The sequence below is a fragment of the Protopterus annectens genome, chromosome 4.part0 (assembly GCF_019279795.1).
Source record: "Protopterus annectens isolate FY-2018-M chromosome 4.part0, PAN1.0, whole genome shotgun sequence".
NCBI classification, from domain to species: Eukaryota; Metazoa; Chordata; order Ceratodontiformes; family Protopteridae; genus Protopterus; species Protopterus annectens.
The window spans coordinates 1,887,426,744-1,887,453,611 of NC_056733.1; the positions used below are offsets into that span (position 1 = coordinate 1,887,426,744).

Sequence of the window (26,868 nt, forward strand, 5' to 3'; positions counted from 1 at the left end):
TTTGTGGCTGATGCTAACTGTATTTCCTTGGTGGGTGGGGTAGGGTTGTTTTTTGCTGCCTCTGTGAAACACTGTGGAAGATGGTGGAAAATGAGTCTCCTGCGTAGAAGCAGACAAACAGCCAAAGTTCACAGGCAAGAGATCATGCTGGGAGGTACATAGAAAATCATTGTACTCTCACTTCCCAGGAAGAACAGCTGTTCCTCATCCAAGTTCACGTTCCTTTACAAAAAAAAAAATCCTTCTGATCTCCTATAAAATGTCCCTTCCCCACCTCTTACCTTCAATGGCAGAATAAATGGCTTATTTAGAGAGCAATGACAGTTGCTCAGTGTTGTATGAGCAAACAAAACAGATAAAATGTCAGTTAGTATAATGAAATGCAAGATTTAATGTAACCTACCATTTTTTTGTTTATTCATCCAGTTGGCCACTGACATCTCTCTCTCTATCCATCTCTCATCTATTTCTATAGCTTTGACTATCTGGATACTCATGCAATAACATTATGATCCATTACAATACCTCTTATGGTAGAGTTTCTCATTCTGAAGGATGCCCAGAGACTAACCAGTGGTGGTAGTCTCCAGTGCACCTGTAGGTAATGGGGGAGTCAAGCTGCTGTCATACTGATGACTCAGTTGGGACTGGGACGTTTTATGACCTTAACCACTTTCTTATGTAGTCTGAAAACATGCTACAAAGGGGGAGGGAGGGAGAGTTGGGTCTGCAAGAGCCTTTCACCATGTATGCAGTGACATCCCTCCATACCCTGGTCCATCTCATGACTGAGGATCATATGGAAGCTCTTGGTCCTAGCCAAGAACTCTAACCTATCTATGCCCTGACCACACAACCTCTTCTTCCCTCTCCCTCAGACAGAGACCGAGAAATGAGCAGGCAGAAGCTCTTTCTTCCTGCTCACCCCACAGTTGACTCTTCCATCAGGTTGGCCACTAACAGGGCTTTAATCTACTGCATCACAGGAATGACCTCATATCCAACTAATTTCAGATTACTCCAGTACCCTGTATGCCTGAACTTGCTGTATAATGATAGGCTTTCAGTCTTTGGATGAACTTGTTTCAGTTGTTATTGGCTTGAATATGAGATTTCAAGCCATTTTGTCATATGAGGGTTTCACTGCCAAAGGCTTCCAGTAACAATGTTTGTATGGTACACCAACATGGTGTACAAGTTTACAGAAGGTTCTGTTGTCCATAGTAGTTCTGCAGAACCTGACCAATATTATTTTTATTATTAATACTTTTATCTTGTCTGATGTCATCTTTGTCTCTTTGTTAGATGTTGATTGCAGGCCTGGGCATTTTATATCATTAGAAGGAAATATGACTCTGTACTGCAGTGGTGGTGCTGCGGTAGCATTGTCACCTCACAGTTATACGTTGCCCGTTCGATTCTCAGTTAGACCGTCTTCTGTGTGGCGACATGTGTGAATGGGTGTTCCTTCATTGAAGGTTGTGCGTTAGGCCCGGCAAGCCAGCACATAAGACTCTACTGCCAATCATTAGCGGTCCGGAGTTCCGCTGTGGCGCCACCTAACCAGGAAAAGCCGAAAGACACAAAGACGGAAATATGACTCTGATGTTTCTACAAAGGGGGCTAAAAGATCATGCGAGTTTCAGTCGTGCAATAATTGTTCTTATCTAGCTTGCCTTGCCTTCAGGAAATATGTAAAAAAAGCAAAAAAAAAAAAAAAAAAAAGAACATTTGCCCAGGAAACCAATTATAAGATATAAACCTTGTAAACATGAAATATCAGCATGTTTGGGGATATAAACTCCATGGACAGGCTGAAAACTGAGTTCTCATATTATTGATCATACATCTTAGCCTAGATTATCACATTTACTTTAAATCAATCTGTGTCGAATACTATGAGTATGCTGGATATATACTTTCATGTATTTCATTTCTTGGCTTTAATATCACATGCTATTTTCATCTTTGGCATCCATGTACCAAATGACAGGTTCATTTTGCTTATGTAGTTCTCCTGTTTTTTTTCATGTTAGGCTCAATGGCTTTAGTAACTTTAGCCGGTTTGGCTATTTTTGAACTTGGATTTGTTTTGTTGTTTTTTTTTTTCTAATCTTATTGCCAGGATTTTGCATTTTTTTTTTAATTCTTAGAATTTTTGACCATTTTATGTTTATCTTCCTAGGGACTTTAATTCTTTAGCTATGTTTGAACACTCTCTGTTTTTGTTGTGATTAGTAAGAATAAAGTATTGGTAATATTTTTGCGCATTATCTGAACTCTTTGTGACCTGAGTTACCATTTTGTAAACTCTTTGGGCTCATTGTGGACTTCAGCTTTATTGCCACTGTGGAAACTTGTTCACTGAGGAGTTGGAATGGTTTGAGTTACTAACATTTGACCATGGAAAGAGTAGGCCTGTATAAAACAAGATATTTTGTTTCAGTGAGAGACGTGATACAGAAAATGTTTTACTTTGATGCCATCTAATTAATGCACAGTGAGGTATTCCCTTTACCTTTGAGACAGTGTTACCTCAGAGGTAGTATGCATAGTAACCTGGAGTGTGAAGGTTTGGGGTGGAAGAGGTTCTTGCAATAGCGAAAAGATTTATTTACACTACATTAATGAGTGCATTGCCACAATGCTTGTGAAAACTACTGTATAATTCACAGAAATAAAAAATCTGAGCAAGGCAATGGCAGAGGAAACCTTAGTTGTCCTTAATGGTTAAAAATAGCACCATTTGTTGAGTATAGCAAAGTTTGCTCCACCACCGTCTTGCTAATATTTTTATTTTTGTTAATTGCATATAAACTGCGTTGTACTCTGTGTTCAAGGTTGTGAATATTGAACTGTACAGTTTTTAGCATTTATCACATTCAGCTTGTTCCATGTGGTGTTTGTATGTCTTCATTACGTGCAGTGAGTATATTTCACATTGATCCATTTATTGAGATAGGGCTATTCCATCTTAGCAGATTAGAAAAGATTGTTCCATTGCAAAATATTCTTCCATGTGATGTTATTGGCAGATTTTTTATTGTTATTATATCTATAAATATGTTAAATACAAACCTTGTCACAATATGCAGTTATTGTATGCATCAGAGACATATTTAGTTAATATAATGGACTGTTTCCAGCTATTTTTAAATGGCCACAGCTGTTTGTGAATCATTCTGAGACAGTGATAAAATACTTGCTGGTAATGCCTCTTTATGTTAGCAATTGGGCATTTTGTAGCAATGTTTCTGTTGTTAGTATACAAACCTTTAAATGTTAAGATGGCCTAAACCTTATTTCTTTATTTCCTTTACTTTACAAGTATATGGTGCTGCGGTAGCGTTGTCGCCTCAAAGTTAGACGTTGCCCGTTCGATTCTCAGTTAGTGCGTCTTCTGTGTGGCGACATGCATGAATGGGTGTTCCTTCGTTGAAGGTTGTGCATTAGGCCCGGCAAGCCAGCATGTCAAAATCTACTGCCAATCATTAGCAGACCAGAGTTCCGCTGTGGCGACCCCTAACCGGGAAAAGCCGAAAGAAAGAAACAAATTACAGCAACTCCCTAAACTGAAAACAAATTAAGGGATAAAGAAATTTGGCTCATATTACCTTCAAACAGCTGCACATATTGAGGAAATCCTGCAGCTCTGAGCCAGTCACAGGCCTCCTTCGCTTCAATTTCTAAAAGTAAGGAATGTCAATGATTAGTATTAATAATTTATTATATAATTAAATAAAAAAATAAACACTTTGGAGAATTTTTTTATGTTGTTTTTTTGTACTATGAAAAACAATTAAATCTGCCAGTAACATAAAACACGTGCATGAGTGGGCACACATACACAAGCACACAGACACACACTTAGAGTAAAATAGTATGGTTGTCAGTATTTTTTTATTAGTGCTGATTTTATCCTAGATCCAGTCTAAAGGCCATGCCAAGGATAACTTGGTGAGTGCAATGTCTTGCTTCAGGTATAATTTGTTTTGGAATGCAGGACTTTGCTTCAATTAAACTGAACACTTTTAACTTTTGTAGCTTCAGAACTGGGTTCAGAATACTCATTATATAGCACATTTTGTTGAAGCAGAGGTAAGGAGAAATTTACCCCATATAACACAGTATAGATTTAAGTATCTGTTATTTTGTATAAAGCCTCTAAGTTTAGACTATGTAATGTATAAAGTAATGTAACATTTTAAAGTCGATGTTATCCATAAGGCTAACCTGCATATTGGGTGTCACATGATTCTTTCTGCATACGCAGTTACTGTCATATTAAAAAAACAGTGGACATATCAAAACACTAGCTCATATGTGTCTGTAGATTGATATCAAGTTTGAATCTTTAGGCAAATAGAAGAATTTATATATTGTGTATGGCTCTGCCTGCAGTGACATCATCATGGCTGACTTCTCTGATTGTGATATTATTGGCACCTGTGGATAACCAATCCTTATACTGCAGACCTGGTACCTGCAGTTGCACTGTAATGGAATCCAGAAGGCTTATGATGAAGAAAGGCCAGCAATGCATGCCTAGTGCCAGGTTAAGAGCTGCTCTAGTGACATATAACTTTAAACTGACAGAAACCTTCTTTGATTCATACAGGAAACAGCAACATTTTGGGACTGAACTTGAAGTACAAACTCATACTTGTTAAAATGTATACAACTCCCTGCCTACATATTTTGGCATTATTACTTCTTATTATGATAAAAATGTTTCATGATTTGACCAGCTTATTTCAATGCCAGTATATATATATTTTTTTTCCTAAGAACAGAATTAAAAGAAAGTCTAAAATTAAATGATCAGATGTTAGTAACTCAAACCATTCCAACTCCTCAGAGCAAATGAACCAGTTCACAAACAGCTTGTGCTGTATCTTTTGTTAGACAATATTATTTATTTATTTATTTATATTTGTTGACCGGGAGTGTCCGACTAGACGTAGGTCCATTTTCAGTGGAGGCCTGGGGAGAAAAGCTCCACAGTTAAAATAAACAGACAGTAGTTACATTGGATTACATAGCGATTAACAATTTACATAGCAATTACTTACAACATATTTACAGATGAAGAACATAGAACATCAGTAGACAACTATCTGTGAAGTACATAACAGACATTAATAAATGTTACAATAAGAAGTTCCTGCTGTATAATAAGTACTAGGCTTATGAGCATCTGAGCTTGCTATAATCAAGGTAGTTGGTGGAGTGGAAAGAAAGGTAGTGGTTGGATGGGGTGGGTGATATTAGAGCGGGAGTTGCAAAGGCATAGCCAGCATGTTTTTAGGTGCGCTTTTAGTAAAGTTTTGAAGTGGGTGCATGATGGTATGGAGATAATTGTGGGTGGGAGGGAGTTCTATAATTTAGCTATGGTGCAAGAGAATAGTGCTTCACCAGCAGAGTTATTGGCTTTAGTGACCTGCAAGTGATTTTTGTTGCTGGATCTTAGTGGTCTGGTGGTGCGATAGGGTTGGAGTAGATTCTGGAGGGATGGGACATTTAGTGGATGGTTTACTAGTTTGTGGGTGAGTGAGAGTTGATAACATTGAAGGAGGTGAGGGAGTTCAAGCCAGCCCAGTTCAGAAAGAGAAAGACAGTGGTGACTATAGTAGGATGCCCCTGTGACGAATTTGGCGATTTTGCTGTAGCAGGTCTCTAGCCTGTTTAGATCGCATTGCCTTAGGTTGGTATATATTGGAGAGGCATAAAGTAGGGCGGATAAATAGATAAATAAATTATGATGTAAACATTTCTTATCAGCAAATTTTATTAAGGAAAAAACATGAGAACCGAAGATAAGGTAGGAGTTAAAGGGAATATATACAATTTATTTTATTTATTTTTTATTTTATTTTACATTTGTTAACCGGGCTAATCTAGCTGGATATATTTCCATTTTCTGTAGAGGCCCGGGGAGAAAAGCTCCACACATAAACAACAGACAAAACGGGGAGAAAGGCTCAACAAATAAACACAAACAAAACAAAAATTGTTTACAAAAATTCAAGAAAGGTATAACAGTTACAAACTATGGAAGAATACGAGACATAATTTCAAATTGCAAATTAAAGTATGTGAAGATGATTATACGACATAATATATTTACACATAGTACAACTACAGGTAGTTTTAGAGTAAAACAACTCTGTAGGGCTAACTCCAAGATATTTTTTAGAGAGTATTTGCATCCTTGGTTACTTTAGAATAACCCAGACAGTTAGTATATCAAAGTAGTTAGACAGTAATGGGAGGAAAGGAGGAAGAAAAAGAAATGACAGTAATACTACCTTCAGGATTAGAATAAAGAAATGACAGTAATACTGCCTTCAGTATACAAATCATATCCTGGGAAGGACAGTGGGTTTACAGGATTTACAACTTCAGAGGAGTTGACATAGGGGGAGGACAGTAGACGTTTGAGAGAATAAAAAAAAAAGAAACAGAATTAGTCTGGGTAACAGCAAGGGCAAAGCCAGTTAGTTTTAAAATATTTCTTAAGTCTTTGTTTAAAGAGAGGAAAGGAGGGGAGAGAGGTTAGGTCAGATGGCAGGAGGTTCCATTGTTTTCCTGTGGAGTTGGAGAACAGTGAGTCTACAAGTCTGAAAGGAGTACAAGACTCTTTCAATTTTTTATAATTTTATCAACATTAGCAAATACCAAAAAGTCCAACAACTTATTCATTTGCTTCATTCATTAGAATGTCATAATGAAAATGTCCTTTTGTCTTTAGTGTATCATTAGCTGATGAATAAAATGCCATTTCTATAGCATATTGAAAATGAAAACTGCGAATGAGTCTCTGGATCTGTGCCACAGCTGAGATACTTGACTGGTTAGACAGAGGTAAAAGATAGGTAAGAACATTCTATAAATAATTTTGTTACTGATTATATACAAAATGGTGTGCTGAATGCCTGGAAGAAGGAATAAGTTTGGACGGACTATCCTTTTAAAAAGTAACAATCTGCTTGCTGATAGATTTAGAGCAAACTTCACCCCCCCCTTCCCCACTGGCCATCCGACAAAGTATACTTGCCACCATTCTTCAGCCTATTATCTCAAGAGGTCATCTCTGCACTCTCCAAGGCCAAAAGTCCGTCACTATCGCACACTTACCTTATCCACGCCCTAACCCTAAAGTCCGTCACTATCGCACATTTACCTTACCTGTGCCCTAACCCTAAAGTCCATCACTATTGCACACTTACATTACCTGTACCTTAACCGTAATGCCCATCACTTTCACACGCTTACCTTACCCGCACCCTAACCCCAACGTCCGTCACACTCACACACTTATCTTAACCCGATCCGTAACTTTCGAACCACAGTACTGAAAGTGTCGAAGCTGCAGAAACAGCCAACCAAATTTTTTCCCTGGGAAAGAATTTGAATTTCCGCGGCTTCGACATTTCTGTTTTTCGAACTTCCCTGTTCAATCTTCCAATACTCGACATTTAGGATGGTCAATTAAATGACAGGTACCCAAGATCTCTACAACATAACTTAAGGGTCTGAATTTAAGTCCTGACCTCAGCTCACAATCTGGTAGTTTTGCATGTTCACCTAGTGTCTGCCCAACTCCAAAAACTAAATAACTAAATAAATAAGTAACTCAAAAAATACAGTGGAAATGTTGGCAACAGAAATATTTTTAAGAAAATCCAAAAGCCAACATAGTGATCAACCTATAAAACCAATGGTCACCAATACAATAAAAAGAAACCTCTTCAGAAACTAGATTGTCAGGATGAAAGCACTTAAGTAAATAAAAGTCTATTTTTATTGTACTGGTGCCAGTTGGTTTTATAGGTTGACCACTGTGCTGGCTTTTGTTTTTTCTAACTAAATAAATAAAAAAAAAATCCAGATTGGCTGCTGTAAAATGCCCATATTTACTGCATTTACTCCTTGGGTCATGGCTAAAAAAGGCCCAAGAAAGATGAATTCATTTAGCCAATAAGCAAATATATACAGTAAATTAAATTAAAACTAATGTAGCAATAATAATAATATGTATAATTTATACAAAATGCACAATACATGATGGATAATGTTCAGGAGGATGAATGAGGTTTAAGGGAAGGTAGGAACTGAGCAACTTATGAAATGCTGGAGTGAATGATAATTGTTAAAAGGAAAGAAAACATACATGTAAGACATAATGCATGAAAATGAAAAATGTTAAAATGGTTTGTTTTATTTTCTATTAATGTATGTGGGTCTATATCTTAAGTGGTAATAAATAAGGGTGTTTAAAAAAGCACATATATAATGGCTTGAAATAAAAATGACAAATATTAAAAATGACATTAAGCACAAATTATTTAAAAATAAATAAAACACAGAAGAACTTATAATACTTTGAGAAGATGTGGATCTTTAAGGGGGCTCCTAAAACATTTCAAAGAATGGCAAACCTGAAACCACTGTGACAGTACATTCCACATGTTGATGGCACAAAAGGAAGAATCAGAGGGTAGATGTTTGTAAGTACATCCTGGAAACTACCAACAGCACCAGAAAGATATACATGGATAGACCTTTTTAATAGGAATAGGACTGTGTAGGATCTCTTTGCCATATGCCCTAAATATAGCCATCATAGAGATTTTCAGCCACTGAATACATTTATATTCATGAGAGAAAAGATGGATTCTATACCAGTCATCCAATAAACTGGGCTACAGAAATTATTTGTGAGGTGTGTCTTGATTTATTGTAGCATAGATGATTGCCTTAGAGATAAAGAAATAAGTAGTTTAGGGGAGATTACACCTAATTCATAGGGACTGAAAGGAAATGACTATGGATTTTTCCAGAACTTGATCCCAGTCAGCTATGTCTCTTCTGTGCTTAATTGCATAGTTGTATTTCCTGCCTGATGGGTCTGAGAATCCACAGTGTCATGGGTGGGAGTAAAAAGAAATTTGAATGTAGCATGTTCTTGGATGTCATAAATTTTGGGCTTCTAATATAAAAACTCCTTAGGTAAGGATTATCTATTTTAGTTAGCTGCTGGGATAATGTGAGGACCCATAAGAAAACTGGAGGTACGTAGGATAGAGAAGTAATAAATTTGTAAATTTTTCATGAGTGTTCATTCTGATGATGTTGTAAATGAATGAAGGATGAGATTTTGTTTGATGTTATGTACTGGTGAAGTTTTGACAGGCTAATTTTCAGATGATGCCAAGGAGGAAAAGTTATCTTTGCTGAAGCCTCACTCATCTAAACTTCCACAGCATACCTCTCAACTGTACACATTTTTGCAGAATGTCCAGAATTTTACATCATATTTTTGGTCTGTTCCTCATAAACTTTATGGTTTTCTGGCAAATCATTGAGTATTGAAGTCATTAAATAATACTAAATACTGACAGACATTTGAGTTTCAGACTTTATATCCTTCAGAAAATGCATAATAATAGGGGGCAGAGCCAAGATGGCCAACTGATAGCAGCAGTTTCTCAGAGCTCCATGAAACTAATATAAAACACAGGAAATAACATTTTATTTTAGCAAAAATACTTAGAATTGATAGATGAAAGTATAAACTATATTATTAGTAACTTTGGTGAACTTATGAAAGTTTTTTCCTGTCAAATTATAAAGGAGAATATATCATTTGTGGAGATGAGCACTTTAAAGACTTCTCATTCTGACATGGCTTTAAAAAAAGAAATGCAGCTTGTGATATCTTCTCTACAAGAACTCTCACTAAAAATGGATGATTTTAAGGAGAATTTACAAAACCTCAAGAAAAATTGTCAGAAACAAACAGATTATCTCAAGGAACTTATACAGCAGCATCAATCCAGAATAACACACTTAGAAGCATCCCTGAATGGTCTTGATGGAAGACTGAACGAAGAAGAAAGCCAGAAAGATTTTCTCATCAAACAAAACATTTGGCTTCTCAATAAAGTGGATGACCTGGAAAAACAGGGAGAGAAGGTCAAATATAAGGATTTTTGGCATCCATGAGAGAGCTAAATGAGTAGATATTTCTTTCCTGAATACCTAGATTCCAGATATTTTAGATTTAAAGGAGGGCCTGTCCTTTGGCATTGAAAGGGCTCATAGAGCTTTATGAAAGCCAGTGTCAACATCTTCCTCTTCTCCTCCCAGATAATAGTCGTAAAGTTTCTATGTTATTTGGACAAGGAGTTGGTCCTAAAATTTGCCTGGAGGAAAAGTCCATTAAAATTTAATCAAAACCCAATTAGGTTTGATAATGACTATTCTACCAGGGTTTTGGAACAGAGGAAAAAAGCTAGGCCATTAATAAAACTGTTAAAGCAGAATAACATCAAAACTTAGCTTGTCTTTCCTGCCAGAATAAAAATTCTATATCAGAATGAAATGTGATCATTTAATGCACTAGAGGAAGCCATTCCCTTTATTAAAAACAGTAACATTATTTCCCTACCCTAAGCTATGGAATGGGCACCTGCATCTCTGAAGAGAGTTACTGATAAATCTTCTTGGACTGGTGTTAAAAAGAAAAAAAACAAAAAACGAGTCAAAGATTACTATTCCCACTATATCTCTCAAAGCATCTACTGCAACTGGACTTTAATTTGCTTTATACTTGCTAAATCTTCAAGTAAGGTATGTCATGACAATATTTTTCTTATTGCTTTTCTTTCTCTTTTTGCTTTTTCATTTCTATACTTTTTTTGTTCATATACAAATTAAATAACTGTTTATGATTTTAGTATATTAGTATAATATTACTGGTTTATTGAGTGATATAACTGAACAGTAAGCTATCTTTGCTTTTATGACTTTAAGATGACATGCTTTATTTCAAATAATATATAGTCCTTTGCCCTGCTAAATGTTACACAGGCATAGTCACTGTTTAGATTATTTATCAAAACTGTTTTGGATACATGGGATAACAGGGCATATCTGTGATTTAATATATAGTCACTAGTTTTTTTAATATTTATAACTTCTGATTGTTGCAGAATATATATTGGTACCTGTATGAACAAAAAAACTGTTTACCGGCTCTTGACATAAATTAGGTCTCTCTGACAGTTATATGCTTGTATGTTTTATGGCACAAGGTTTTTAAATGGTTACAAGTTATGTTTCCTGTAGAGTTTAATGTTAAAGTACTGTTTTTTCTTTCATTTGCATTGAATGTTATTTTACTGTTGTTACTGTAAATAAGCAGACTTTGTGACACAGTTAAAGTGAGGTCAGGACAGGAAACTACTCTCTAGCGTGCTAGGCGGGAAAATGTTAGTTTGAAATCTAAGAAACAGAAGTTATGTCTTACCATAACATTCCATCCGTGTAGTAGATCTTTGTTCATTCATTACAGATAGGACCTTGGTTCCATCGTTGGAACCGATACGGCCGTTTCCCATCTTGCGCAAGCCAAAAACTCTCAGCTAAGAACTTACTCACAATGCCCCTCTCCTAGTTACTCCAGATCGAGTTTGCCCACCCTAGATAAAAGATGTAGTAATAGAAAAATAGTAGGAGGCTCTGTCTGAGCAAATACCCTAACCAGGAGTTCCTAAAGTCAGGCAGGGGGAAGGAGGGCGGGAAGTAATGAATGAACAAAGATTTACAACACAGATGGAATGTTATGGTAAGACATAACTTCTTTATCTGATGTTGTAAATCTTTGTTTATTCATTACAGATAGGACTGAGTCGCCAGCTACTTGAGTCCTGGGTGGCCCTAAGGAAGGATATTCCTGAGCACCATAGAACCAAAAGATGCTCATCCCCTGGAGGCCAAATCCAATTTGTAATGAGATATAAAGGTATGAGGTCTTGTCCAAGTGGCTGCTGAGCATATATCATCCATAGAGGCTCTGGAATGAAAAGCTACAGAAGTAGCCATAGATCTGGTAGAATGAACCTTTATTCTGGAAGGTAAGGATAGCTTATTCTGTTGGTAGATAAAGGTAATGATGTTTCTAAGCCAAGAGGATAAAGTCACTTTGGAAACAGGTTTACCTAATCTGGGTCCTGCAACTACAAACAATTGGTCTGTTTTCCTGAAAGATTTAGTCCTGTCCAAATAACAACGAAGCTGCTGGTGCACATCAATGGTGTGCAAAAGGTACTCCCCTCTATTAGAATGCCTTGGGAAGAAAACCGGCAGGTCAATAGATTGGTTAATGGAAAAGCCAGAAATGACCTTGGGCAAGAAAGAAGGGTCAGTACGAAGGGACACCCTATCCATGTGGAAGATCAAGTAAGGACTCTTGACACTCAAGGCCTGCAGCTCAGATACTCTTCTCGCTGAGGTGAGTGCTACTAGAAGTATGGTTTTCCAAGACAAAAATTTCAAATCACATGAATCAAAGGGCTTGAAGGGAGAACCTGTGAGAGACTGAAGCACCAGAGCCAAATCCCAGGGTTCTAAGGGAGGCTTGACCGGAGGTTTAACATGTAATACTCCCTTCAAAAAGGTCTTGTATAGGTGGTGTGACATAACTGAAGAATTATCAAGACCATTATGAAAGCTGGTGATAGCTGCTAAATGTACAGTGATCGTCAATGCTGAGGCTCCTGCATGTAAAAGAGTGGTCAGGTATTGTAGGATCTTTTGAATAGGCATAGAGAAAGGGTCTAAGTTCTGGTCTTTGGCCCAAAAGGAGAACCTAGTCCATTTACTAGAATAAACCTTTCTAGTAAAAGGTTTGTGTGAGGCCAGAATAATTTCATGAACAGGAGATGGGATGTCAGGCAGCCTGGCAATTACTGGAAGTGGAGGAACCAAGCTGTGAGCTTGAGACTGTGCAGGTTTGGATGAATCAGTCCCTGAGGATGAGATAACAGGTCCTGGGAATGATCCAGGATCCATGGGCTGTGAATCAGATGAGGTCATAGAAACAGGAACCAGACTTGACGTAGCCAGTAGGGAGCAATGAGGATCACTTTGCTTTTCAACCTCTGAGCTTTCTGGAAAAATTTTGGAATGAGGGGAAATGAGGAAAAGGCATACAGAAGACCCAGGGGCCAATCGTGCATTAGAGCATCCCTCATGGTTCCCCCTGAGGGGGGTTCAAGGCAAAATAGCTTCTGCATTTGTAGTTTAGAGGGGAAGCAAACAGGTTGCAGCAAGGCTTACCCCAATGTTGGAAGATCCGATCTGCTATTACAGGGTAGAGGGGCCACTCGTGAGGCATCAGGATGTTCCTGCTCAGATTGTCCGCAATAAGGTTGGAACTCCCAGGAATGTACGCTGCTATAAGAAAGCGATTGGAAGCTATCACCCAGTGCCAAATCCTCATGGCTTCCTGACACAGGGGGTAAGATCTGGTTCCACCTTGCTTGTTGATATACCAGATGACTGGCATGTTGTCTGACTGAATTGCAATGGTCCCCGAGGGTAAGGATGCATGGAACGCTTGCAACACTATGAGAACTGCCCTCAGTTCCAGGACATTTATGTGGAAGTTGGCCTCAATGGGGTTCCAGGTGCCTTGGACAGTCTTTCCCTGGAAATGCCCCCCCCCCTAACAGTGAAGCATCCGTGGTCACCATGGCCGTGGGTTGGGGAAGACAGAACAGTCGACACCAATGATTCATTTGTGGCTTCATCCACCACAGCATTTCTTCCTTGCAACGGTTTGTAAGGCATATCATGTGGTTGAGTGAGTGGGTTAACAACGACCATTGTGAGGAAAGGAGCCACTGCAGGATTCTCAGGTGCAGTCTCGCCAGTGGTACTAATGGAATGGCAGCTGCCATGGAGCCCAAGAGTCGCAGTACAAGACATGCTGGTACATATGTGTGAGGAAGAAGGTCTTGGATTTGGTGTCTTATTTTCAAAAGCCTGTGAGGGGGGAGAGAAGCTTGACAGGTTGTGTTGAAGACCACTCCAATAAATTCCGGTGTCTTCGTTGGGGACATCTGAGATATGTCTTTGTTGACTGTAATCCCCAAATGGAGAGCAAGACCTTGAATACAAGATAGGCTGCAGACTAGGAGATTCCTGGTCAGAGCGGTAAGGAGCCAGTCGTCTAGACAAGGAAACACCTGGAATCCTTGTAGTCGAAGATGAGCTACCGCAACTGCCATACATTTGGTGAACACTCAGGGGGGCTGTCAAGAGACCAAATGGCAGTGCCCTGAACTGGTAGTGATTGGCTCCCAGCCAGAAGTGGAGAAACCTCCTGGAGCGGTGATTCACCTTTGTGTGGTAGTACGCATCCTGGAGGTCTATATAGCACATCCAATTGTCTCTCCCTAGGAAGGGAAGAATGGACTGTACTGTGACCATCTGGAATTTTTGAGGTTTGATAAATTTGTTCAGTAGGCTGAAATCCAGGATTGGTCTCCAGTCCCCTGTCTTTTTTGGCACTAAAAAGAACTTTGAGTAAAACCCAGATCCTGTCTGGTCTGGTGGGACTGGTTGGTTGACTATTTTCTTAGCAGCTTTTCTATTTCTAAGGCTGCTAATTCCATCTGATTGGGTGGTACATCACGGATTCGTTTGATGGGTCTGGGAGTTAAATCGAATGGTATTTGGTAGCCTCTGGATATTATTCTCTGCACCCAAACATCAGTAATAATAAGATGCCAGGCTGGCAGATGCAGAGAAAAACGACCGCCGACTGCTTCCAGAGGAAAGTAGTTGGGCCGCTACTCAGGAGGGCTGGTAGGGTCTGCTGGAGAAAGAATCTCTGGCGCCTTGGTTATGCGGACCCCCTCTACCACAAAAGTGGCATCTTCCATATGAGTTGCCCCCTCTGCCCCGGGAGATTGTTTACCATGAGTGTCACGAAAGTATCCTTGGGATTTCTTGAACCACATTTTTCCTCCCTTCTGGTTCCTGGAGTAGGACCTCTGGGGGTTGGAAAAGCATTTGCCCACAGCAGACAAGGTCTTTCAGTCTTTCTCACTATATTGAAGTGTGTCTCGTACCTTGGGTCCAAAAAGTGCAGATTCATTGACAGGTGCATTAATGAAGGAAGATTTAAAGGGGTCTGTGAAGTCACACAACTGCATCCAAGCATTACGTCTTATGACAACACCAGATGCGGCAGCTCGAGCTGCCGCCTTGGTGGTGTGAGATATCAAAACATCGAGTAGTTCGAGATGGATTAAAGGGTAGCTAGCTGCGAGGCAACAGTGTCACACACCTCATCAGGCAGTACCCCCACCAAAGAGGAAGACATTTCAGAAATTAGGTCTCTTTGGAGGCGAGTAAAGTGTGCCAGATAGTTCAACGACTGAATGGCGAAGGTCACTGAAGCATAGATCCACTTCCCTAGTCTGTCCATGGTCTTGGACTCCCTGTTTGGAGGATGGACAGTGGAACTATATTCTGCCAGTTCCCTCTTGGTGGCCGCCACCACGACCATAGAATCAACTGTCAACTGCTTGGACCAGTGGGGCTGGTCTTCAGGTGTAGATAAAATTTTGTCTGGCCTCTGGGAGACAGGTTCTACATTGTCCAGGGCCTTCCAGGCACACTGCACAATTAGTTTAACAAGGTTATCTGCTGGTGGGGTCACTCAGGAAGTAGATGGCCAGGCACGGAAGGCCTGCAGAAAAAACGATTCCTCAGAAGAAGGGTTAGAGGACTTCCATTCCCCCCACTGTTTGAGGATTTCAAGAATGTCTCAGAATGAAACGTTACCTGAGGGAGAATGTGGGGACTCTTCCCCCTCATCAGAATTAGTGTCTTCTGTGATAGATTCCTCCTGGGAATGAAGATACTTCCTCTTTCACCATTTCTTCCAGGGTGGCTCTCCAGTGGGATCTTCTAAGGAGGACTCCGGAGAAGAGGTTCCTTTCAAAGGGGGTTCTTGTGACTCCTGTGCCCGGGGACCCAAGATAGTGGGTTGGGAGAGGTGCATGCTAGTGGAGGTTTCTGATACTGATGTCATTGGTGCTGACTGTGAACCTTCGGAATGAAGGAGCCTTTCCATCACCTGTACAGCAGGCCCACTCGAGGAGGGATGAGAGCCCAGAACCAAGAGGGGCAACCTCGGAACTGGGGTCACACCCTGCCCTGAAGAGCCCACCTCTAGTTGAGGGGTTCTGGGAAAACTGGAAGCTGTCAGAACTGTGGACATAGACGGTGCCAGCGAGAAAATAGGTGCCATACTAGGTACCAAAGTACAGACTGTCCAAGCACCACTCTGAGAAAGCATCGGCTCCATCGGAGCTGATGCAGCAAGGGTGGTCAGTGCTGACAAGGGAAACACTGCTGTCGGAGCCAAGACACTATGTACCGTAGTGGACATTGGTAACGAGATCATGGTGGATGCTGGAGGAGGATAAACAGGGGTAGATGTGGTAAAAGTTTCTGAGCCAGGAGGGACAGAAGGTCTAGCTGGAATGTGCAATCCCCTAGCTGCCAGAAGCTGGTCCACAACCCGCACTAGGTATAGTTCACAAAAACTCCTAGTGTATCTAAAGGAGGCTGCTGAAGGTCTTCCTAGAAAGGGATGTTGCTGGAATACACAACCCACAAACCATGATAAAACAGCTGTTCATTACATGGAAACACTCAGAAACACACAGGTATAATTTTTCTCTAACAGCTGCCGCTGTTTGCCCACTGCCATGTAAAGCTTCCTGGTTCTCAGGTAAAGATGATCACAAAACAGATGGTAACATTGCACGTGGTTCGTGGGTTGTGTTTTCCAGCAACATCTTTTTTGTTTATTAATCATTGGTGTGGAGTTGTATTTCCTATTTTCTTCTGGTTATTGGTCTTTCTAGAAAGGGACTAAACCTCTGCCCCAAAAAAGGGTCATAAGTTGGAGAATATCTTGTCCTTGGTAGGTATTTGAGTTTTGAAGCTGAAGGAGCCAAAGAAACTGTTGGCACCATGGCCGGGGATGGTGCTGAGGCATGTACAGTCATCGGAGCCCATGGAGCCGAAGAAACTGTTGGCAATGTGGTCGGGGATGGTGCCGAGGCATGTACAGTCATTGGAGATGATGTGGGAACCAAGGACAGCACTGAAGTCAGTGGCACCATGGTTGGAACCAAAATAGGAGTGAATATCATGGTCAGCACCAAGGGAGAGGACACAGAGCATGGTGCTGAAGAGGTCTGCACCGAGTGCACTGGCAAAGCATGGAGCGACTCGGTTCTGTAATGGACAGAGATGCAGGAATTGAGTGACTCCATTTTTCCTTATGTTTTTTGGTCTTAGGAGGGGGGGGTGAGACCTCTGACCCAGATAGAGCCTCATAGAAAGGTGTCTTGAGTAAACCTTTTAAAATAAGTTTATTCTTATGTTCTGCTAGTGTCCGATTACTAAAACTAGCACAAATGTCACAGTCAGCTTTAATATAATCCCCGCCCAAACAGTAGACACAACGGACTTGTATATCTGAGTTAGGCATCTTGTGTCCACACTTAAACAGAAAACAGAAGCCTGCACATACCACTAAGAGAAAAGGTACTTTTAAATGTGGAGCATGCACACAGTGCAATTTTGTTTCTAACACTGACTGGGTATTTTTAAAAAGTAGGAATACATGGGTGTATGGTAAAAGTTTTAGTAACTGTAATACTAGTGGGCCAGTATACTTAGTTGTGTGCAAGACCTGTGTAGCCTTTTACATGGACAAGACTGAAAGAAAGTTGAAAAGACGCATTTATGAGCATATGTATGATGTTAAGAAATGTAATGTCATGTAATTTGATCTACATGCATAGAATGCATGATGTCATATTAACCAGAGACTTCACATTCATAATTAGGCTTGCATATACACATTAGATGTAATGTAATTTGATCTGCATGCATCTGTATAAACATTCTTTGGACTGCCCAGAAGCAAGGTTTGAGTTTTTTGTTTTAGAGGTTGCTATTCAGGATGTGGAGGCGGGTGCATGGGAGACTATCCTTGAGTATAGGGAATTATTGTGGCAGATTACCCTAGATGCAAGCAGGATGCCCGGGTTAAATGAAAACATCTCAATAGTCCCTCTACTAAAACTCAGGTCTGCCAAGTTATAATTAACTTTTGAAACAAATACATTTACTTATATTTCTTTTACAAATGCACATTTTTTTACTAGTATAAATATGTATTTTTATTAATTTTACATAAATATACTATTGATATATTTTATTGACATTATTTGAGTGATTGCATGTACGGTTTTTACATATTTATTTTTATCATTGTTTTTAGGATGTAATTAGTATGTTTTGACACGAAGTGGCAGCATTTGGAATTTTAATGTTATTTTATTGGTCATTTTTTGATTGGAGGAACTATTTAATGGGCCTTTGCTATGCAATTTATTATTCTGATGAAGTTCTTGTGAACAAAAACATATTTGGTGTGTTATCAGCATTTTGCTCATCTACTATTTTGTGCCATTAAACCTTGAAGAAACTGTGAACCTGAGTGCTTCCTTCCAGCCTGTTTTTCTTCTGTTATTGGTGGTTACAGTGGTTGGAATCCCCATTTTTACTATTTTGCTTGCGTCCACACTTGTCTCACTGTTTAAATCCCAACTTAGCTTTGTCTGACATGGTAAGGTAACAATGCTATCCTATAGAAAAAAAATAAGGGAGAAAATACCAGTGATGTTATTTTAAAGAATACAACTAGTAAAAGGGAAGGCCTGTCAAAGACAGGAGAGAAGGACAGTACCTAAAAAGGTAAAAAATTTATTTACCAAGGAAAAGGGTAGGAGATAGGCTTAAGTTATAGGCGACAGTGAATAAACGCTAACTTGACTAAAAATTTAGTAATTTTGAATAAAAACTGTCATAAAGTTAAGAATTGTCTACTTAGCTTTGAGAGAGATGGCTAACACATCTGACTAGGAATGCGGCAAATGAGATCTAGAGTAACTAGGAGAGGGGCATTGTGGGTAGGTTCTTAGCTGTTTGTTTTTGGCTTGCACAAGCTGGGAAATGGCCATATCGGTTCCGAGGACGGAACCGAGGTCCTATCTGTAATGAATAAACAAATATTTGCAACATCAGATGGGAAGCTTTCTTACTTAGCTCATGACATCATGCATTCTATGCATGTAGATCAAATTACATCTACTGTGTATATGCAAGCCTAATTGTGAATGTCAAGTCTCTGGTTAATATGGCATAGTAGGCTTCTTTTACAAGAATTATGAGCTACACTGTTTGCAAACATATTCATGGTTCCCTTTTATAATAGTGACTATATTTTGTGATCAAATATATACAGAAATGTTATTTTTTCTTGTAAACAGTTAATTATAGCCACTATTTCTAGTGAATATACTGGAGGTTTTTTTTATAAACAGATATTTATAAATAACTTTCCTATGCAGTTTGCAAGTGTTTAGTATAAGCTTATACATTTACAGGAAATGCTTATGACTAATTGTAATAACTGTAAGGATACTCAAAGACCATACTAAACCCTAACAAATATATGTATGAATAATTTTGATTGAACTATAATTACTTTGCCTTTAATATGTTGATTTCCTTATTGTATCCTAGATATTATTTCTATTTCAGATGTCATGTTTTCAGTTATTATAAAGTCGTGTCTTTTAGTATATTAGCACTTTATGACAGGGAAAGAGCTCAGTAATATCTATGATTTGTGATAACACAACAAACAAGTTATGAGTTTCAGTATTACCCTGTTACTATGGTAAATATTTACAGCTATCTCTATCTTCATTTTGTCTTTGAGTCATTCACTTTTAAGACCTGTTATCCATAGTAAGTTTTATATAAATAATGTTTTTTACTAATTTTTATCATTCTAATTGATGCCAGTTAATTATTATTGATTTTAGTCAGTTATTTAAACATTTGCTATTCCTAAAGTTTAGGAGTTAATTAAGGACAAATATGTCTTATGGAATATTTCTAAGAATCTATGTTAACATCTTTTGGGAGTGACACACACTCACTATGTGCTAACACCCATTTCTCATTATGTTTTTATTTAGTGGGAGTTTATCATGATAAGATTTATTCAGGGGGCAAGTAAATACAAATGCTAAAAGATTCTTTGATTTGTTCTGCCATTTTGAAGTTTTTATTAGAACTAATACAGATGGCATGCTTAGGTATTTTGGGTAATCATTTAGATTGTTAATAAAGCTAATGTTTCCTTAGTCTATTAAACACTAAATTCAGATTATATATATCCTAATATGTCTCTTGCTTCCTTAGAGAATAATTACTGTATAAATGTTTAATGTTTCTAATAATAGTGTATGCAGCTCATCTCTAAAACCTAACTTGAATCAATATCTGATTAGTTGTTTATCACTACTATTTTCTCTTAATTTATAATATATTCTCCATTTTTACTTTGTTTTCATGGGCACAAACCATCAAAGGTTGATGGTTGGGACAGGTAGTCTAGCAGATTTAGTTTTGTTTGCTAATTAATAACATTGATAGTATCTTTCATGAAGGGAAAAGGAAAAAAGTCTCAGACATAGGAGACATTCTGGAGGCTTTTAATTATCATTATGCAGAGCATCATAAAGATAAAATAAGTACAAATGAATGTGAGAAGTTAGAGAATATAGTTCCCAATATAACAAGAATTCCTGAGGAACTTAAGTTAGATCTACAAAAACCTATTTCTCAAAAAGAAATTATAGATGGGACTAAAGGAAGTAAGTCTAATAAAGCACCTGGAATAGATGGCTTAATTATCGAAATTTATAGATTGTTCCCTACTTCTATAATCTCTCTCCTACATAAAACCTTTCTTGAAGTTCAAACATTAGCAAATATTCCTCCTTCTTGGAGATATTCTCTTATTTCCCCTATATTAAAAGAGAATAAGGACCCTAATCATTGCAACTTATATACACCAATTTCTTTGCTGAATAATGATTATAAACTATTTATGTCAATTATGGTCAATAGATTGAAAATACCCATATCTAAAATAATTAATGAATACCAAACTGGTTTCATACATAACAGGCATACACAGGATAATATTAGAAGAGTATTAACTCTGATAAATTACCTCAATAGAGGAAACCATGAAGCACTGATAATAGGTCTAGATATTCAAAAGGCCTTTGACTCCTTAAATTGGGGTTATTTATTTAAAGTCTTACAGTTATTTGATTCCCCCCCTTTTTTACAACAATGATAAAGAAAATCTATGAAAATAATCTAACATATGTCAAATTAGGTCCCTTTACTTCCAAAGCAATCCAAATCACTAGAGGTACTAGACAAGGATGTCTCATGTCCCCTATCCTATTTGCTCTGGCCATAGAAATACTTGCCATTTTAATAGATAATAACCCAGAGATAAGAGGTATAAATATATATATGACCAATATATTTTTAAAATAATGATGTTTGCTGATGATGTCTTACTTACCTTACCCAGCTCTAAGGAAGTGTTAGGTGAAGTGGATATAGTAACAACAAATTTCCAAAAAATCTCAGGACTCTCCTTCAACAAATCTAAATCAAAATATTTATTATTAAATAAAAAAGGATATACAGGTTTCAGTTAATCATATTATTGAAAACCAAGTTTCAATTCTAGACTATTTAGGAATAGTCCTAGGCAAGAATATTGAGGACACCTTATAGCTTAACTATGCTAAAGTCATAGACTTAATCAAGACATTAATAAGCAAATGGAATAATTTGTTTATAACATTTGATGATAGGTTACAACTGATAAAAATGGTTTTGTTACCTAAAATATTATATATAGCACAAACCCTTATACTTCCACCAGGAAAGAAAATCCTTAAAGAAATCACCTCAACTCTGATGAAATTCCTGTGTTACCCCAAAAGAAATAGAGTGACATATTCTCATCACATCAGAAAATGGGAACAAGGGTGGTTACAATTTCCAGAGATTGAAACTTATATAAAGGCATCTGTAATTAAAATAGTGATGAATTGGATAAATCCTAGATACTCTTCCAACTGAAAACAGTTACACTCCATTATACTAATGAATGAAAATTATCTATCAAGGAATTCTTTGGTAACTGACAAAGATAACTATTAACTATTTAACTTTAAATTTACAGTATAGTGTAACAAAATTAACTAAACTAACACTAATAAAAAACAATATTTTTGATTTGTTTAGAAAATCCATTAACACAAATTTAGATATAAAACTGTGGTATAGATTTTTAATACCATTTACTATTACAAGGGATTTCCCTGATAAAACACATAAGAGATTTTTAGCCTATGGGAAAATAACCTATTTTGTTGGTTGCAATGTAGTGAAAACCAACAAGCTTTGAACACACAAAGTATATGTCAACCTATGGTCTATCCCCTAATGACTGGTTGGTTCTTCAGAGTGTCACAGCATACACTAAGGATCTGTGTAGAATAATGGGTCTATATGACTTGGTAGACAGTTCATTTGATTGACACTCATTTGGTCGACAGTTCATTTGGTCGACAAGCAGATTTGCCCCCTTCCCCAATGTTGTGCAACCCTGGAGTTGATATATATAGTTAGGGGGTGTGGGGCACAGCCCCCACATTAGTGGGGGTGAAGCCCCCCACCTAAAATGCCTGTCGACCAAATGAACTGTCGACCAAATGAGTGTCAATCAAATGAACTGTCGACGAAGTCATATAGACCCAGAATAATACATAACACATCCTTCAAAACCATACCAAAAATTATAAACTGGATTTTTGGAATTCAGTATAATAATATCAATGGTAAGAATGAATTATCATATCTATATAACACTTTAATTGTCTATAATACAGCTCCTAAAGATTCTTACTGGCAATACCTAACTAAAGGTTAGTATCATTATCATTATCAATGGAAGATAACACAAACATTTTATTTTCAGTTAAACTAACTTCTTACTCACAATTCTGGAGGATTTTTCATTGGAAATTTCTACACAGATCCTTTTGGACACCTGAGAAACTCTCAAAAATGAAACTTTCAAACAGCAAGTTATGTTGGAGATGTCATCTGCCCACTAATGCTGACTGGTTTCATATTTTCTATGACTGTACTAATAGTAAACCATATTGGAATGAGAATAACAACTTTCTTCAAGCTATCTAGACTGATATATTTGTTTTGACAAAATCCTTAATTTTATTGAATGTTGTTAATAGTAATAATATAAAGAAAGATGACCTGTATTTGTTGTGGACAATGTTAGCGATAGCCAGAAAATGTATAACTAGAAGATGGAACTCTAATGTAGCACCCACAATGGATGAATTCCTATCATCACTGAAGAAATGCATACTAATGGAGAAAAGAACTAAAGAGTTAAGAACTTTTCCTAAGCCATTGGTTAATAGTCTGTGGTGGAAAGTTTTGAATTTGATTGATACCCTACAGATGGAATCAAATTCTTCCTAACTATCATAGTTTATATATTAACTTATTATTTAACTACAAATGTTTTATCTGGATCCTTTTTGTCAGGCTGAATGTAAATACTGTAAATAGTTATTGAATGTTATGAATGTATTAAATTATTGTGTTATTTCATCAAAATAAAAATCATTTGAGTAAAAATAAAAAGAAGAAAATCTATAATAATGTAAAACCTTCTACCCTAATGATATTCCTGTTGAGGCAAAATACAGGAGCCCTAAACAAAAAAAGGAAACAAGAAAAGGTGGATAAAGTAGAAACAACAACTGACACTAAGGAAACACTGGTAGGAATTACCTCTTCTTGGAGAAGTGCTAGACATTGAGATCCCAGTGCCTGTATTCATATCTGTGGATACAGTCTCCTCTATCTCATGGCAGGTGGACCTTGGGGAATTTCCAGACTTGGCCAACCTTTAGGAAATTCAGGAGTTGGCTGACTTTCAGGTGAACTAGTTACATTTTAGGAAGGGCTGACTTTCAGTTGAACTAGTTGCATTTCAGGAAGACAGAGTGGGAAGGTGAACACAGCAAGGAGAAATACAGCTGAAGTTGTTAGGGAAGATTATGTGCCAGATTTTCCTACTTCTTACTCATATTTTGAATTACAAAGTGACTTTGGTGTATGGAGTAAGTGAGCTTGTTGTAAGAGAGTACAGCAGAGTAATAAATCAACTTAGTTTGGCCAAAACAAATAAAAGCCAGATAAGCTTTGTTAGTTGGGGTAACCTATCCCTCAGAGCAGCAAGTCAGAACCAAAATGACACAGTGGAAGACCAGATGACTAAGGAATCCAGAATTAATAATAGCCTAGCCATATATTATGTAGTGGATCCAGTCTGAAAATTTTAAGTACAGGAAGTGTAATATGAAAACCACAATGCAGCTGTAATATAGTAAGACAGGTAATGAAAAAAGATTGACAGTAAGGGTATATAAATTTTAGACAATGTAGAAACACCAGTTATGCAGAGTAGAATCTGAATGGATAAACAGGGAAGTAAAAAGATTAAAGGCTGTGAAGCCTGTATCAAAATTAAAACAGTTTAAGATCCACATGAAACGTGTTCTAAAGTGAAGTAAACCAGAAAATGGTTATACAGTTAGTGCAATAAAAATAGTTCTAATGAACAAGATAAAATAATTTCACAGGCAAGCTGCAACACTGACAACACACGTCTTAAGGTGGAAATAGTAGTTAGATATCTGGGGACTTATGTGGATAGTGATCGGAAGTCATTTTATATAGCACAGCTTATGAATAAAGGCATTGCATTCAGATCCAGACAGGTTATTACCCCCCTTTACTCAGCCATTGTTAGACCAGTCATTAAGTACAATGCTCCCTTTGGTATGTACATCCAAATGCACATGCTTCAACTGGGACACTCACAGAAATTCCTTACCAAAAGAATCCATGGATTACAAGACATGAATTACGGGGACCACCTTAGATCACTAACACTCTCTGTCTCTATTCTCAATCTCCTAAAGACTGCTAAGGAGTGACATCTGCCTAGTCTTTAATGCCTCCTCAGACCCTTTACTGATGAACCTGCTCCATATCCGCAAAACATTAGTATCAGTAACACACACTCTAAGGATTTTAACCTTTCCAGCAATCTAAACAGTAGAGACATATGCATCTCACAGGCTTCCACTCCTCTGTAATGTGCTTCCCCTCTATGTAAAATAAAGTACTTCCCTGACCCAGTTGAAGCACAGTCTGTACAAGTGGATGGGAAACTGCAAATGTATCCCTGAAGGGACACCTATGTCTCTGCTGGATATAGAATGCTGATATGCCACAAATTATAACGTGACTATTCCCCATCTATGAAACAGAGCAAGTAGCACTTGGGAATTCTGCTTGTCTAGGCTTAAAAATGTCCCTGGGCTATTAACCTAGTATCTTTCTGTTTCTACATAACAGTTGGTTTTATAGAACAATACAGTGGAATAAATTTATGGACAAAAATAGAAAATATGAGTTAAGACAGACAGCTGCAAGCAAAGTACTTTCAAAATAACTGTAGTTATGCTTTATTTTTATTTATCCTTTCTTGAATGGGTTAGTCCTGCTAGGTAAGGGGTCTCTTTTCAGGGGAGATCTGAGGTGGTATTTATACTACTACTATTAGGGTAAATGTGGCCTGGGCATCAGGGAACTTCCCCTAGTCATCATTGTTGTGAGTGGAACCCATTTTGCATGAGCATTTTCTGTTTCTGTTCGAGGTGCGTAGGCAGCCTGAGGAAACAGGGAGGCAGATGGAGTGAGAAGGAGATAATGGAGTGGTAAGAAAAATGGAGGAGAAAGCCAATACTGAGATCAGAGAATGCGTGAAGGATTCTGAGGAGATATTTCAAAGAAATGTATTTGATGGAGATGAGTCAGCAAATAATGGATGTATAATTTCAACCCTCCAGTTGGGAGGGTTGCAGGGTGATTTAGTTAGAAAAATGGTGATGCAGAGTGAGCCAGAAAATGAAGGCGACATTTCCTGAGGAACATTATGGAGAAAATACAAAAGGAGGATGCTGAGACTGAAAAGAAAACATATGCAAGTTTTATGATAAAAGGGACTTATGGACTGGTGGATGGGATTGTAATATTGTGTTAATAATAGAAAGAGAAAAAATTATACATATACTAAGCATGATTAATGTGGAGGGGAATAGGGGTGTCATAAAATACTGGGGACAACCCAAAATATATATTGTCATGGAAAAGAAAGACATTTAATAAGTAACTGTGATAAAAAAAAATGTTATATTTGTGGGGAAATGGGACATGATGTAAAAAATGTGAATTTAAATGTTATAAATGTAGCAAACTTTGACATTTATTAAAATAAGAGTAAGGAAAAAGAAAAGGAAAGAGAAGAACATGAACAAAGAAAAGAAATGTTAGAAGTAGCATAAATAGAAGAAAAAATAGATGAAAAAAAGAAATAATAAAAATGATGTAGACGAAGGCTTTGAAATAAGTGAAGAAGACATAAATCAGGAGATAGATACAGAGTGAGCCAGAAAATGAAGGTGATGTTTCCTGGGGGGATATTATGGAGAAAATACAAAAGGAGGATGCAGAGGTAATACTGAAGAATAGCGCTCAGATAGAAAAGAAAACACATGAAGGGAAAGTAAAAGAACAATACAGTGGACTAAATTTACTGACGAGAAAAAAAAATAATAAAGAGGACATAAAAGAAGCCTCTGAAATAAGTGATGAAGAAGACATATATTGGAAGATAGATGCAGACTGAGCCAGAAAATGAAGGAGACATTTTCTGGGGGTACATTATGGAGGAAATACAAAAGGGGGATGCAGAGATAATACTGAATAATAGCACTGATATGGAAAAGAAAGCATATGTAGAGAAAGTACAAGAAGGAAAAAGGGGAGTAGCCGAATAGAAAGAGGCAGAAGAAAATGAAAACAAAAAAGCAGAAGTATGTGGAAGTAGTAATGTTTCAAAAAGAAGATAAAGAAATGGACAGGTATGACTTG

At 37.6% G+C, this 26,868-nt stretch overlaps 1 protein-coding gene across 3 annotated transcripts in view; it reads right to left on the reverse strand.

Annotated features, from left to right (window-relative positions):
- LOC122800063 (rho GTPase-activating protein 7-like) overlaps positions 1–26,868 on the reverse strand; it is a 988,694-nt gene that overhangs the window by 342,602 nt on the left and 619,224 nt on the right. For 2 of the 3 annotated variants that reach the window (XM_044069557.1, XM_044069558.1), the window contains exon 2: positions 3,615–3,686. The exons of the other annotated variant lie outside the window; for it this stretch is intronic. In XM_044069557.1, coding sequence (XP_043925492.1) covers positions 3,615–3,686 — 72 coding nt within the window. The remainder of the gene's footprint in view (positions 1–3,614; positions 3,687–26,868) is intronic. 3 annotated transcript variants of the gene reach the window in all.